Source organism: Musca autumnalis, unplaced genomic scaffold (genome assembly GCF_047663935.1).
Source record: "Musca autumnalis isolate F117 unplaced genomic scaffold, ASM4766393v1 scaffold_2, whole genome shotgun sequence".
NCBI classification, from domain to species: domain Eukaryota; kingdom Metazoa; phylum Arthropoda; class Insecta; order Diptera; family Muscidae; genus Musca; species Musca autumnalis.
In genome coordinates this window covers 175,654,806-175,670,979 of record NW_027411755.1, presented here as the reverse complement: position 1 = coordinate 175,670,979, position 16,174 = coordinate 175,654,806, and the positions used below count along the sequence as shown (strand labels likewise).

The 16,174-nt window shown below is 34.0% G+C and overlaps 1 protein-coding gene across 5 annotated transcripts in view; it reads right to left on the bottom strand.

The window, feature by feature from the left end:
* The window catches only part of LOC141394876 (uncharacterized), a 36,798-nt gene extending 29,488 nt beyond the window's left edge, over positions 1–7,310 (bottom strand). For 3 of the 5 annotated variants that reach the window (XR_012410509.1, XR_012410511.1, XM_073969978.1), the window contains exons 1-3: positions 7,112–7,307; positions 951–1,096; positions 356–890 (exon numbers count right to left, since the gene is read on the bottom strand). Coding sequence is in view for 2 of the 5 variants with exons in the window: in XM_073969978.1 (XP_073826079.1) it covers positions 356–890; positions 951–1,096; positions 7,112–7,243 (813 nt within the window). In the remaining 3 variants the exon portion in view is untranslated. Of the gene's footprint in view, positions 1–355; positions 891–950; positions 1,097–7,111 lie in introns of all 5 variants that reach the window. The other 2 variants (XR_012410510.1, XM_073969979.1) reach the window with 1 other exon arrangement.
* Between the last annotated feature and the right edge of the window lie 8,864 nt (positions 7,311–16,174).

The following is a 16,174-nucleotide window of genomic DNA, read 5'->3' as shown; positions in this document are numbered from 1 at the left end:
AAAATTGTTCAACTTGACTATGAACACCTTTGTGACTACAGGGTTACCTCCCTAAATGTAATGACTCACTAAATTTAATTATTTCAAGTAGGTAAACAGACGGATCTAAGCTGAAGGAAGGCTCTGAAGCCCGTATCTAATAGAAAAAGTCGTGCATTAAAAGTCATAAAAGCTTTGCGACAACTGTATCGCCTTTCAAGTGGAAATTCTAGTTATCAGCAAGGCAGACAAGCTCTTTATCAACCTAAAAAAGCCTCGCCCAGGCGCCATTTTTCTTTCAAAAATTCAAATAGAAAAATTCTAATATTCTTACATGATTTCAAACAGTAAGAAACAAAACAAAATTTTCTCTTACCTCACACTTGAACGGCTTCTCACCGGTATGGATACGTTTGTGTATTAACAAATAACCCTTATAATGGAAAACTTTTCCGCAATCTAAGCATTTATCTGGTGTTTTTAAAACCTTTTTCACTTTAGACTTTCCTTTCTTGTCGTTGTTAGCATTTTCAAATGTTTTCTTTTGCTCTTCCTGCGCCTGCTGTTGTGGTTGACTTCCAAAACTTGTAGTTTCGCAATTACAAGGATTCTCATAGCTATTATCATCACTCGGATGTGTCTGCTTTTCAATTGCCGACACATCTAATCTCACAGTCGATGTTCTACCAAAAACATCACTCAGTGATTCATCAGCTTCAGATCGAGTTAAACTGCTGACATCAATTTCAACATCATTCAATAATTCGACATCATCGCCGACAACTTCAACCATGTCATTGGTAACATCACGATAGAACATCATATCACATAAATTGGCCACCGAAACACTGTCTCTTTCGTCGGGTATATCATCTGGTTTGGGAGATGAGTTTAGTACCGATCCAAGATTACTAAAAAATAAGAAAGGAGCTTTGTAAGAAAATGTATTAAATGAAGAGCTTTCCTCTCACCTTATGGTAGATTGTGATGGAATACCAAAAAAATACTCCCTCAGACGTTGTTCCGAAGCCTCAGCTAATTGTTGTAGGTTATATGCATCCAAAAGGCGATATAGACATGATTGACACAATAGGGCAGGAAGAGCATCATCGTTGGCCTAAAAAAGTAAAAAGGGACAATAATTTAAATAGAGTAATACTATTGAAAATTGTACAGTGGAAATCTGAAGTATCTGAATCGGCCAGCTACTGCCAATCCAGCATCAAACCTAAGCTTCTTCGTAGGTTTCTATGCTGCTGCAAAAACAACAAAAGTTGGTCTGTGAGGATAAGCGTGGCTAAATCATTTGAAAAGCTGCAACATTATAGCCGAAATATGTGAATTGTGGGTTACGTCACTCTCGAATCCTGGGGAAGAAGGACCTCAGTCACGATTCCGCACGTTACGCTGTCTGAACCGATGAGGTGCGTAAGTTATTTTAATCGACTGATTGTTGACCATCCTGCGGGAGACAGTGCGAAGAGAAGATGACTACGTCACATTAGATCTCTTGGAACAAGTCAAGTTTAATGGGTCTATTCCGTATTGCGACAAGAGTCGAGTAGCGTTGTCAGTCGTCTCTGCGACAAAATTTAAATTTTGTATTACGTAAAGCGATCGAAAATAATCGCCGATAGCGAGCTATCGGCGATGTAGCGGGGCGTTTTTTGCTTTGATTTGAATAAATGAGAAACAAATATCAGAACAAAAAGTATATTTTTCTAAGATGATAAGCTCAATGGAACTATTTTTGATGATAAAGGAAATATGCTTAACGTAGCATCTATAAGAAGATATTTAAGAGGTAAATCGAATCCTTTAGAACTGCCATCAGTACTGCGAGTGGATGTTTTGTTTCCAACATTCATCAAAATAATTGTTTATTTTTAGGTTTAAATCTTATTTTCGGCTTCCAAAAGACGATGTTCTTTATATAGTTGAGACATTAAAAATGTGTTTAAAAAAGCCATAGGTCAACAGCCATACATAATGACTTTAACCTCGGTATGACTCAACCCACATTTTCAGTGGTTTTGAGTGATGTGTTGCAGTTAATAGAGGAAAAATTGTGTAAAAGTTGGTGTAGTTATGATGTTCTTGTTATCAGCTAATATTCTCTTTATTTTTGCTTTAAAATGGATCCACACTCTGTGCTATTCATCTGGGGTACGGGTTGGTGGACCACAACTATTTAATTGCTCCGCAACATCCTTCCACACCTAATCAAAAGTGGCCTTACTTTCGCCAAAAAGTCTGACTCCACGAGCTACGTTTGGGTGGGCTTACATTTTTTCAACCAGCATTTCAAACACCACAAAACGTTTATGGTGGAATATTGTGAAATGACTGGTTTTGGGGGTCGAAAACGGCAAAGTGCGAAAATGGGTTTAAATATTCTTCGGCTTATACTGTTGTATAAGGCTATTTTATGTATTAATGGTGGGCCATGTATTTTATGGACTTTAAGGATTTTTAAAAACCACGGGAATGACATTTTTCTTCTGCATTTCTAACAATTTTCTTTGAGGGTGCCATGTTGTATTTGATGGTATGTTTAATAATTTATTTATTCATTTATTTATTATTTAGAGGCAACTTTACATTAATTCAAAGCCTTCTGGCAAAAAAAAAAAGATAATAATAATTCTATAATAAATTTATTATATAATTATCATAGACTGAATAATCTCAAATTGATATTGAAAATGTCATTCCCGTGTTCCTTTTATCATTACCGTGGTTAGAAAATACCCAAGGTAGGAAGATGCACAAAAAACACTAAACACTTCAACAGTTTTCAAACAACTGACTATCTTTTTCCCTTCTGCCGATTATCTTTAAAAGTAACGGGAATTGTCGTTACATTGACCGATTACAAAAAACCGGTTTAAAGCATTTTTTCTTAATAAACACATTGGCCCACAGGAAATGACAAAATAAATATCTCAAAATCAAATTTTAAAAAATAAAATTATATTTATGAAATTAAAATAGACTTTGTTCATTTTTCTAGAATAATAATATTTTGAAATATTAATGAATATCGTTGTTTTCTGTGCGCCACACAGTGTGACGACCGTGGCCAAAAATGGTCAAAATCAAGTGTTTCGGAATACAAATTTATTGATGAGAATTTATAGTAAACATTGCAATTTGAAGGAATTTGAATTATGGTATTGATTTGTCAAGTAGTTTTGTCCATGGGAAGGTTCAAATCCGATAATTGTTGGAAATATGTATTTTTGTTCTTATTTTACTAAAATTAATATCGCCTGGGCGCGATGTTTTTAATTTTTTGCTAAGTAGCTGGCCTTCGTCCTATGAACAGGTGCCAATCGCTGGCCTTTAGCAAGGGAATTGTTGGAACTTCAGAGCCCCATATCTCGACAAAATGTATATCCTTGTAATCAGAACCCCAACGGCTACCACCACTATGTATCACAAGGCGATCCGCGATCAGTCCATAGACTTTTTTGAGCCATTCAAAGTGTTTGGTCCTGTTGGAATCTCCATGAAAAAGCTGGATGAGCCTTGGGATTTGAGTATCTAATTAAAGTTCTCAACGTGTTGCTAGCCACGCACAGTTCCCGAAGTCTGGGAAATTGACAGGTAAGGATGCCAACCAAGGAGATCTTAAAAATCGACTTGCTTTTGTCACCCTTTGTTAAGACTTTTCAGGCTTTAATCCTGCTCAAGAAATACCTACAGCTGCGAAAAAAAATAATAGCACCGCTCCTACAAAACTGGTTTGGATGCATTCTTATTTACCTGTGCAAATTTTGCTAACCGTTTCATGCGTTTTTAGAACTAATAGACTCTAAAGAATTTAAAACTAACAAAAATGATAATTATTTTCGACACGTTCTAAAAAAATAAACCAATTTTTACAAAAAACACAAAATATGGGCGAAAAAATAATAGCACCGCCATTAAAAATGTTCTTAAACTGATAGAAATTCGACAAAAGTTTACACTTTATTGCTCAAGAATAGTAGCACAGCAAGAGAAACAAGTGCATACTCATTTATTGTTCAGTTGAATTGATAGCAACGCCTCGGGTTAGGCTTGGTATCGAACAAGCGGATTCTGGTATTTTTCTCAGGATTATTCTTATAGGACCTCTAAATAACTATCCAAAATGTTTTTCTGGCCTTTGGTTTTGATGCTGTAGTTGTCTTATTGACCTTAGCTAACACTTTGTCGATTTGTCATTGTCTAGGGACAACGCACAACCCTCTAAAATGGCCTCAGAATTTTTATAAGACAATTCCTTTGACTTTCTTCCAGATTATAACCCAGTTTATTACTGTTCATATCCTTTTGGAAGGACCAAACTAGTGCCATGTTATTTTCTAAATGAAATAGTCATATTTTCTAGGATTCCAACGATAATAAGTTACTTCTTCACAGTTTTGTTGCCATGTATAGAGCTTAGTCTCTAACTTCGATTGTTTGAGTGGAGTATTCCCCCCTCAACTTCATTTATTACCCTCTATTACAGAGAGTCTAACGACAAAATCAGCTCTATACTATTACGGTTAAACAGTCCTTTCATAATGGATTTTGCTGTATATTTTTGGTTCTATTCTGAGTTTTTTGAGCGCATATAACTGAGAAATGAAATTATTTTCCTCCAAACATAAACATTTAGAACCACAACTACATGAAATATTGCCCCACAGTTGGTCTTGCAAATGTAAAAATTCATTGCGACTATTTTTCGGCTTTGTATCTTGTAATCCGTTAAAATTATGGCGTTTCCTGAAACTGTGTGCTTTTAAATGATCATATCTGAGATATTTGCGAAGTTTCTGTACTGTTTCCGATACAATATGGTCCTTTTATAGGCTACTAGGACCTTTGAAATAGTACCTTTTTGCATTTCAGATGAAAATTTTGACCTGATGTTGTGTCGGGGATCAATTAATTCCACAACTTTACGAATTTTCTTTACAGTTAATAGCGTGATGAATCTTTTTCATAGATTTTCAATCAAATCTGCCAACTTATCTGTAAAACTTTGCTATCAACAGAGGTGTTGTTCATTATTTTGGGCTTCTCTGCACTGTAGGACCTTTTACGACCTATTGTAATTTAAAACATCGTATTTTTTTAAGGTAAAATGTCAAAAAATTGAAATTAATGTTCAAATAAGTCAAACAAGTGTTTAAATGCAAGAAAATGTCCCAAAAGTAAAATATTTTCTATAGAATATGTAAGTGGTGCTATTACTTTTTTCGCCTCTTTTTGGATAGTTTTTGGTTAAAGCTGTCAAAATCAAATATTTATAATAATGTGAATATACAGTCAGGGACAAAAGTTTACATACACCCCCTAAATCTCGGGTATTAGGGTTAGTAGTGATTTTTATGAAATTCCAAATATGCAGTTTTATATCTTCTCACTAATAAACAATATTTAATAGAACAAAAGTATATTCCATAATACAAATAACGGTAAATTTTACAAAAACCTAAAAATGATGGGGACAAAAGTTTACATACACCCCAAGGAAATGTGGGTTTTACCGTGCAATTTATGGAATTAACAGCAAAATTTATACATTTTACTGTTTTGGCGAATGCCTCTGGGTGTCTGAGATATATTTTAGAGAAGAGGAAATAATTTTTGGGGGTCAAATGTCGTTATTTAAGGTCAAACTTCTTGTATAGCTTGTTAAAGCTTACCCTTGCTCAATTCTTTGTGTTTTTAGGTATTGCACTTTAAAATATGAACAAAATTAGTGTCAGATTGCAAGTCTTGAGGCCCGAGAAAGCTTTGAAGTTGTTCTTGTGCACAATATACCTTCCCGAACGTCGATAAATGCACGTTTTTCTTCAGAATTCTCAGGAAGTGAATAGATTCCACGGAATTCTTGGCGCAAATTACATACAGAAGGCCTTTAATTGCCTCGTAATACAGTCCGATACATTCCTTGGACCTCAATTGAATCAGAAATGTGAAAGATTCTGTTACAAACCTGCTGCCAAAGCTAAATATAAACACTACCAAAAAAGGAAGAAATTAATACTGGGAACAACGCCGTTTTTGTACTATGATCATAACCGTCACTATAGGGGCGAAAAATTTTGTATAATTGTACGTTTCTGATTCAATTGATGGCCAAGGATTGTATCAGACCATATTACAAGGCAATTCAAAGCCTTCTGTATGTAATTTGCGCCAAGAATTCCGCGGAATCCACTCACTTCCTGAGAAATCTGAGGAAAAGCATGCATTTATCGACGTCTAGGAAGGTATAATGTGCACAAGAACAACTTCAAAGGTTTGTAGGGTCTCAAGACTTGCAATCTGACACTAATTTTGTGTTTTTTTAAAGTGCATTACCTAAAAACGCAAAGAATTAAGCAAGGGTCTGCTTTAACGATCTATACAAGAAGTTTGACCTTAAATAACGGCATTTGACACCCAAAAATTATTTTCTTTTCTCTAAAATATATCTCAGACACCCAGAGGCATTCGCCAAAACAATAAAATGTATAAATTTTGCTGTTAATTCCATAAATTGCACGGTAATACCCACGTTTCCTTGGGGTGTATGTAAACTTTTGTCCCCATCATTTTTAGGTTTTTGTAAAATTTACCGTTATTTGTATTATGGAATATACTTTTGTTCTATTAAATATTGTTTATTAGTGAGAAGATATAAAACTGCATATTTGGAATTTCATAAAAATCACTACTAACCCTAATACCCGAGATTTAAGGGGGTGTATGTAAACTTTTGTCCCTGACTGTATGTAATTTTTTCTTTTTTATAAAAGGGGACACCTTAGGATATACACCTAACAACAACTTTAATGAAAACAACAACAATCTTGATTGTTTTTGTAATGGTGAACAAATTGTTCACGGTGGTGCTATTACTGTTTTCGCAACTGTATGGTGGTGCTCTACTTATCAAAAGTGCCAAAGTGCCTGATACTGTAAAACACATATTGAGCAGACCAATCTCCTAGATCATTGATTGGTATCTAATTTCACAAAGGACGACATGTCAGGACACTAGATTCTGTTATCGATTTATAACTATATTACTATACTTTATACTTGCCGTACCACTAAATTTTCTTAGCGTAAATTTGCGCCTAAATTTGTTTATTGTACTCACATTAATATTAGCAATTTTTAACTTTTGCATCATTTCAATAGGTCGAATTAAAAATGTTGGGCTATAAATCGACACAAGAATATCACTTTTCAAACAAATACGACAAATTTTTTGCAAAGGCAACGATTCCATTTCTTTTTTGCCAATGTAAATTAAATCAAACAACTCGTCCTTTTATGAAGTGGTGTGAGTAAACGTCAAATGATTTTTCCCGTTAGAACACTCCGGTTACTCGAATACATAGCGAATTTAATAACCATTTTATTGAGTTACTCATGGTTCACACATACGCAACAGTTGCTGCAATTATACAATTCGGTTTTGATCTTCATTTTCTCATTCTGCAGGGGTGGAAAAAATGTAGCAAACATGGATAGAAAAGGTACAAAAAGTACTTTTGAGATGAATTCACACATAATTATTTTTTATTTATTAATCTAAGTACTCAAAAAAGATGTGAAAACACATATACCGTTCTTATACTTGTCATAGTGAAGATGTGTGAGAGCGAAATGTTTACGAATGTAAATGAAAAAGGTAAGTAAATAATCAGTTTTATTTTAACGTTGTAATGGAAAACATGTGGGACAAAAATTTAACTACCTGTATCACACACACCACACACATTTTTGAATTTTCAGGCTCTTTATTTCATAAAAACACACAATTTTATTTTTTATTACTGGTAATTCAAATTGTTTTGGTACATGAATAGTACATTTTTGTTCACAAAGTACGTTTGTTACAAAAATGCTGAAAAATGTAACCCATCTGTTAAAAATAAGAAAAACGGTAAAAACGGAATTTTATAATTGCAGCAACTGTTGCGCATGTGTGAACCATGAGTAACTCATGAACGTAAAACAACGTACATACCGTAATGTTTAATCAGACTAAAATTATACACTTTAAAGCATACTTTAAGGCTCATGACAAAATAAAAAGTTGCTTGAGTCATTTCTGTAAGCAAGCAGATGTTTAAACTTGGTTTAGACAATGCACTCATACGATGATTAAGTGCATTATTTCGATTTATTTGACATATCCTAAAATGACAACTTAAATCGACTGTATTTTTAAACCAAATATATTCTAATGCTTGGTTTACATTTACGAAATCCACTCGATTTCAACTGTCAAATCCATAGGTTAAACGTCAAATGAAATCCAGATGAGATTTCATTTGACGTTTGAACTATGGAATTGACAGTTGAAATCGAGTGGATTTCGTAAATGTAAACCAAGCATAACATTATTATTATAGCTTTGTTCCTTTACGTTAAAGTTTCTTAAAGTTTTACCATTTTTAACTCGGAAAGCGTTCATTAGCCCCAGAAAGTAGTAAAACTTGAAGCAAAATTTGAGAGCATGCCAAAATGGCTTTCTTTTTTACGACTTTCTGCTCGACAAATTTCGTGGTGTCAATCTGCTAATTTGACATTTATTTGAGAATTAAGGTAAAAGAATACAAGCAAAATAATAAGAAATAAAATAAACATATATAATAAAACATAAAAGCAGTGAAATAAAAAATATAAAATCTAAACCCCATTATTATAATGTTTAGTTTACATTTATGAAATCGACTCGATTTCAACTGTCAATTCCTTTGTGTATACGTCAAATGAAAACTCATCTGTAGTGGGATTCTGTAACTCTCTACCGATGGAATTAACGACAAATGTCGATAGTTAGCGATATTTGTCGGTAAGTGCTATTCTGTATACAAATTCTACCGATTTTTATGTCGGTAATTATCGAAAATCATCGGTCAGTTACCGACGAAAAAAAAGGAGTCGTTAAGTCTACCGACATAAAAGAATTTTCATATTTTAAACAAAAAATCAATATAAATCAAAATTTTAAGAAAGATTTTGGGATATATATTATGCCAAATATAAATGTAAGCTGAGATATATTTTTCTTTACGCATAAAAAAGAAAATTCTGCGACATATGGTGGATTCATTCAGTCTAATTAATAGAAAGCTTATGACACTTTACGAATTGGAAATGGATACATTTTATAAAATAATGGATGAAATTGGGGGTCATTTGGTAACCTCCAGAATTGCGCGAAAAATTTCTGAGAAAATAATAACTATTTTCAGTACGAACAAAATATGTTTAAGGATATATGTATTCCGTAACAGTTTCTACCCATATAAAAATTTATTGGTGGCTTCGATTAGCATCAACAATAAAAGAAAGAATATCACCATGATCGTCATATTCTCTGATAATACGTAATTCTGAAATAACAGATCAATAAAAAAATTTAAAAAATCCTGTTCAAAATACACATATTAAATGCATGGTACAATAAATGGTCTGTTCCTTTACTTCTGAAAATGGTAAAACCGGCAAAAGTAGTTAAAGTTGTAAACTGCTCCCATATGAATTGTATTGTGTCTGAAGTAAAGGAACGCTTTTCGAGTAAAAAGTGGTAAAACTTGAAGATTCTTGAACGTAAAGGAACAGAGCTAAAGTAGAGGTGGGCCAGGTATGAAAATCACTGAGAAATGCCTCCCTGCAGCCATGGCTTAAAACGTCAAATGGCATGGTACAATAATAATGGTAGATGTACCTGCATAGTTATCCCGTATTACAAAAACATATGAAACTTAAAGCTTCACTTTTTATATGTTAAAAGTGCCATATAGTGTAAAAACATTTCTTTATATTTCTTGTTGGAAAAGTGTTCCAAAAATAGCAAAAGTTCTTCCCAAACTTATGACAGTGAAAAAATGTCATTCGCTTATTTTCTACTTGACAAGTTTGGATAATCTGACATCGTGATTGCTGGTATCCGATTTGCAGATAAATGTCAGCAGAATTTTTACAAAAGTTGTAATTTTTACATTCCCATACTTTTGGAACAAATTTAAATTAATATCAATTGGCCTGTTCCCGTACTTTATAAAGTGGTAAAAGTTGTAAAAGTCGTAAACAATTTTCATATAAATTTTGTGTACGGGAACGCAAAATGTGTAAAAGTGGTAAAAATTGTAAAAACATTTTAGTTCTGGAACAGAGCTAATATTTGATAAATTGTTCATTCGTAAGTTTTGCTAAAAAAATCAACAATTTTATTTTGCCACGCGAATACATATTTTTTGTCCTTGTTTTCAATTTTAAGATATTGTGTTACAGCAGAAGTTTTTTGTTGGAACAATTCAGCGATACATCTACCTTTATGTTGCATAATGTCAAAAACAGTACAAAATGTCAACCCTGCTTTTGACAGATTATATGGCATTTAGATATGACACAATTAGCCGGATTTAGCCCATTATCGGGTTTTATTTTCTAAATCCAGCCAAAATCTACCAGATTTCCCATACAAAAATAAATCCTCCTATTGAGTGGATTTGTTTTAAATCTGGCATAAATCCTCGTATACAACTCTGTTTTTTGCAACATGTTGCTAGAAAATACAAAAAGTTGCAAGCTGGCACAAGAAACAAGGTAGATGCATCGGTGTATTGCTACACTAAAAATAATTTTCAATGTAAACATTTGTAAACAAGGCGGAAAAATTAAATTTGTTTTGATGTACAAAGTTGATTTTAATCAACCAAGATTAATATTGTTACGGAATTAGATTTAACTAATCTCCGTGTAGACGTTGTTTTATTCCCCGATACGATTTGTACCAAATAAAACAGGGTTCGTTTTAGATTACGTTTCTACAATGCTTTATTTACTTTATTACACTTATTCGGAACTGACTGTTATAGCTAAGTACACAGCTTTACTTTACTTCTTTACTAGTCGATGTTTACACTTCGGTATAAAATTCACAACTGCTCACTGTTTGGCCGGAATCTCATATTTATACCCAAAATCTCCTTGGTCTAGAATTATCTAGAAATCTGGCAACATCTCGAATCTATGCAACGAACACACAGACGCACATTCGCAATAAGCGAACAACCACATTCACATACATACATGGGTGAAATACGAGTGACGTAATTACAACAACAAATTTAAGAAATAAGGAAGTAACAAACTAACAATAATTACATGATTGTTGCAAAACAAAACAAACGCACATTAATAAAAGGTAAAGTAACATCCAGAATAATGAAGAGAGTTCTACATGGTAGTTGTTGTTGCTTAAATAAAGTAACTGCGTAATAAAACTTTACGTTACAATTCAAATTTTTAAATTAACGGAAATTAAACTAAACTAACTTAAACCTATCAGTTACATTCGTAACAATATTTATGATGCCTAAACGATAAAATAATTCGTTTATTTATTTTAGATGGGCAAACTGTGATAAAATAATTCTTTATTTCCTCTTTAGTTAGCATTAGTAGCATAATGTGCTAACATTTTCAGTATTAAACAATAAATTTGTAATTTGACGTATGTTTTTTGAGACTAATTAAATTTACAAAAAAATCTTTTGGCGTTTCAAATTCGTTCAGATGGGCTGATGCATCTACCTTCGTAATTGTGCTATGAACAAAAATCAGCTGACTGCCATTTAAATCCTCCAAAATGTATATCTAAATGCAATGAGATTTGTACTGGATTTATTAAATCCAGTCGAGGATTTATGGCTAGTCTAAATGAGCTATTAGGCCATAAAAAGAAAAAAATTGTAATCAGCTGTTAGCTGTGGCCTACCTTTACTTTATTCTACCATGTTAAATGTTAGAATTATACATCTTCTTTTTCACTCTATATTCGATCTTACTAAAAATACCCCTCAACATCATAAAAATTCTGAAAACAAAAAACAATTCAACCAATTTGTCGAATATTAACCACGTTTACATTAGAACTTGTCGGGTTATGAGAATTTATATGTACGTATACCCAATGGATTTGACAATAAAAATCCACCGGAATAAATAAATAAATGAAATTAGTATAGTTATATGTAAACGTACATTTATAGTTTTAACTACGATTTTTAATTTTTAGTTTGAAATTTTCTACATGTAATTTGAAAAATAATAATTTTATATACAATTGTGATTTAAATAATTTCATTAGAAATTTTAATTATGTTAATTTTGAATAAGCATTATGTCGTTTAAAGTGTGATTTTTTCATTCCATTTTGAAATGACCTGCATCTTCTTTAAAATTCCGTCATTCTACCGATATTCGTCGGTAAAATTTTTTTATCGATAACATTGAAATACAGAATAGCACTTTCGGTAATTCAACCGAAAATTTTCGTTAATTATCAATATCGGTTCGGTAGAAAAAAAAGTTACAGAATCCCACTACTGAAATCCATTCGATTTCATTTGACGTTCAATTGGCAGTTGAAATCGAGTGGGTTTCGTAAATGTAAACCAAGCATAAGTCTTCTTTTGTAAAATTATATATAATATAAGCTCTGTTCCAGAACTAAAAAGTTTTTACAATTTTTACCACTTTTACACATTTTGCGTTCCCGAACACACAATTTATATGAAAATCGTTTACGACTTTTACAACTTTTACCACTTTATAAAGTACGGGAACAGGCCAATAATTATAAGTTATTGTTACGAATGTAACTGATAGGTTTAAGTTAATTTAGTTTAATTTCCGTTAATTTAAAAATTTGAATTGTAACGTAACGTTTTATTACGCAGTTATTTTATTTAAGCAACAACAACTACCATGTAGAACTCTCTTCATCATTCTAGTCGTTACATTACCTTTTGTTATGCCAAGTTTATACTTGCGCTCCAAAATCCACTGGATTTCACGAAATCCTGAAATACACCCCGGTGTTTACACTTATTTTTTTGTTGATTTCAAACATATTACAATGATCAAGGTGGATGCATATGCGCAGCTGATCGAACATGAATTTTCAAAACAAGTTGTTGTAAATTGAATTAAGCATCAAAAATATACGACAATATAGAACTTTAAAACTTTATTTGGAAAATTATCGTAAAATGATCTATATATCGTATTAATTGTGTATAGTACTAACAAATGAAAATATCAAAAAATGATTTTATCGTTGAGACTTCGTTATAATAAATTTTAGCTCTGTTCCAGAACTAAAAAGTTTTTACAATGTTTACCACTTTTACACATTTTCGTTCCCTTACACAAAATTTATATGAAAATCGTTTACGACTTTTACAATTTTTACCACTTTATAAAGTACGGGAACAGGCCATTTGATAGATAAAAATTGTGCTCAGAACCTGCACAAAATTAGCACTTGCAGTAGTTTTCCCGTTTAGTGCTAAAAATGGGTTCCCATACTCCGAAATCTAGCAAGACTTGCACTTCTCTTTAAACAAAAATAGCGCCGAATAACACCCTCTTCTTCTGTTTTCTGTCATACAATTTTGGCCTAGTAGAAACTAGCAGCAAGCATGTTCATTGGCATCTAATATGATAGCCGATACGTTGATTTTGATATTTATGCTGGAGTTTTTGCAATTTCCGTTCCCTTATTTTTTAAGAAATTTGTATGGGGAAGCAAGTTTTGACAATACGGAAACACAATAAAAAATGTCATTGTAAAAAAGTAATTTAATATTTTTTTCACATTGTTTACAAATTTTGATACTAAAATTTTTTGTTGCAGCAATTGACCATCTACCTTGTTTATTGTGATACGTGAAAAGTGTTGCAACTTTTGGTACTTTTTTAGGCAAAAGCAGGGTTGTATATCATGTGTACTGTGATTTCGATGTTGATTTCGCTGAAATCACGAAATGAGAGGATTTCATTTTTGTATGCGAAATCATGATAAATTTTGCTTGATTCCGCGCGAAATCACGAAACGCCTTCGAAATCACGAAACGACGCCAAATGTAAACTAAGCATTAATGTTCTTTTGTTTGTTTTGCCAAAATCATATAATTATCGTTTAGTTTGTTACTTCTTTTCTTGTATTTATTTGTTGTTGTAATTACGTCATTGATCATCCCCCATGTATGTGAGTCTGGTTGTTCGCTTAGTGCGAATGTGCGTCTGTGAGTTCGTTGTACATATTCGAGGAGTTGCCAGACATTTTTTAGAGGACTCTCGAACAGGGAGACTTTGGGATATAAATACAGGGGAACTGGCAATGACGAGTGAGTTGTGTTTTAAGCGTTGAACTGAACAGATCGGTTAAATAAGAGCTGCGTGCTAACTAGAGACTTGCTGTGTGCTTTGTAATTAAAGTCGGTTCTGAATAAGTGTAATAAAGTAAATAAAGCATTGTAGAAACGTAATCTAAAACGAACCCTGTTTTATTTGGTACAAATCGTATCGGGGAATAAAACAACGTCTACACGGAGATTAGTTAAATCTAATTCCGTAACAATTGGTGTCAGCAGTGAGATTACGATCATCCTACAATGAAGTTTAAGGATCTACGAGTGGAAGACTTGAAGAAGGAGCTAAGTAAGCTGGAGTTGTGTTCTACTGGCAACAAGGCCGAACTGCAAAAACGCTTGTTGGAAGAGTTCGAGCGCCGTGGAATGAACATCGATGAATATGAGTTCGACGGTAAGGAGGAAGTCGAGTTATCGGCAAAGGGCGAATCCAGCGTTGAGGAAGTTTCGTCGGTAGCTGCCAGGGGTGACGATTTGAAATCAATGCTGGCTATGATGATGCTGGAAATGAACCAGAAAAATGAAGAAAATTCAAGAAGACTTATGGCGGAAATGAAATCTGACAACTGTAAGATGTTAGAAGAGATGTCTAGGAAGAATGAAGAAACTTCCAGACTTATGATAGAAATGAAAGCAGAAAACTGTCGAATGAGCGAAGAAACTTCCAGACTTGTGATGGAAATGAAAGCAGAAAATTGTCGAATGAGCGAAGAAAATTCCAGAAAAATAGAGGAAAAATTAGAAGAGAACTCTAGAAAAATCGCTAAGGGCATGGAAGAGAAATTATAGGTAAATTCTAGAACAATTAACGAGAAACTCGAGAACATCACGATGGTGATTGAAAAGAGAGTAGAAAACGTGGAGGTACAAATTAAAGAGTTGGATAAAAAGATTTTGTCTGTTGACGAGAAATTTCTGGCTCAAGATGAGAAGATTCTGGGCATAGAAAAGAAAATGTCGGAACTGGAAATTAAAGGCGGTCCAGTGAGAGCTATCCATAACGCGTTAAAAATTAAGCCTCCAGTGTTCGACGGCTCTACATCTTTCAATGTGTTCAAATTACAGTTCGAGACAGTGGCTGCTAGAGATTCTTGGAACGACAACGAAAAGGCTGTATCACTCCTTATGGCATTGAAGGGTGATGCTGCTGACGTATTACAGAGTATTCCCGCCGCTTCCAGAAACAGTTATGGGGATATAATGGCTGCTCTCGAACGTAAGTACGGTGGCGAACATAAGCACAACATCTACTTAATGGAATTAAGGGGAAGAATACAGAAGCCAAATGAGACCTTACAGGACTTCGCAACGGAGGTAGAACGTTTGGTGCTAATGACGTATCCAGGAGAAAACCATCCATTGTTGGACCGTATGAAAATCGAAACATTTGTGAATGGTATACGTGACGCCGAGATCAAACGTGCAACGTATGCGTCACCAAAATCGTCATTTGCTGAAACCGTGTCGTACGCCCTTACACAAGAGACGGCAAGAATAATCACCAATCCCCAGACTCACAAGGTCCGCAAACTGGATACCGAGTTCGATGAACCCAAATATCGTGTTAACGAGATCGAGGCAGCAATGAAGCGGGTATTACAAGGAAGGTATACGGCAGCACCAACTAAGGCCAAGGGTAGGTGTCACAATTGCGACAAAATGGGTCATTTTGCGCGTGAATGTAGAGCGAAGCGCAAGCGATCGAGGTCATCGTCACCATCCCCGTCAAAAGAAAGTAAAAGAGTGGCTCAACGTTCTGCAAATGAGTCACCGTTAAACTAAATCGAGCCAGTCCAGCGGGGCGTGAACTGGCTCCCATCGACGACGGCCCCACAATCTCCATAGCGATAGTACAACAGAAAAGCCACAACCTTACAACAACTGGTTATATCAATGGCGACAAGCGAATTCTGACCTTGGATACAGGCGCATCAAAGTCCATCATCAGATCAGATCTGGCCAGGGGGAAGATAACGCCACTA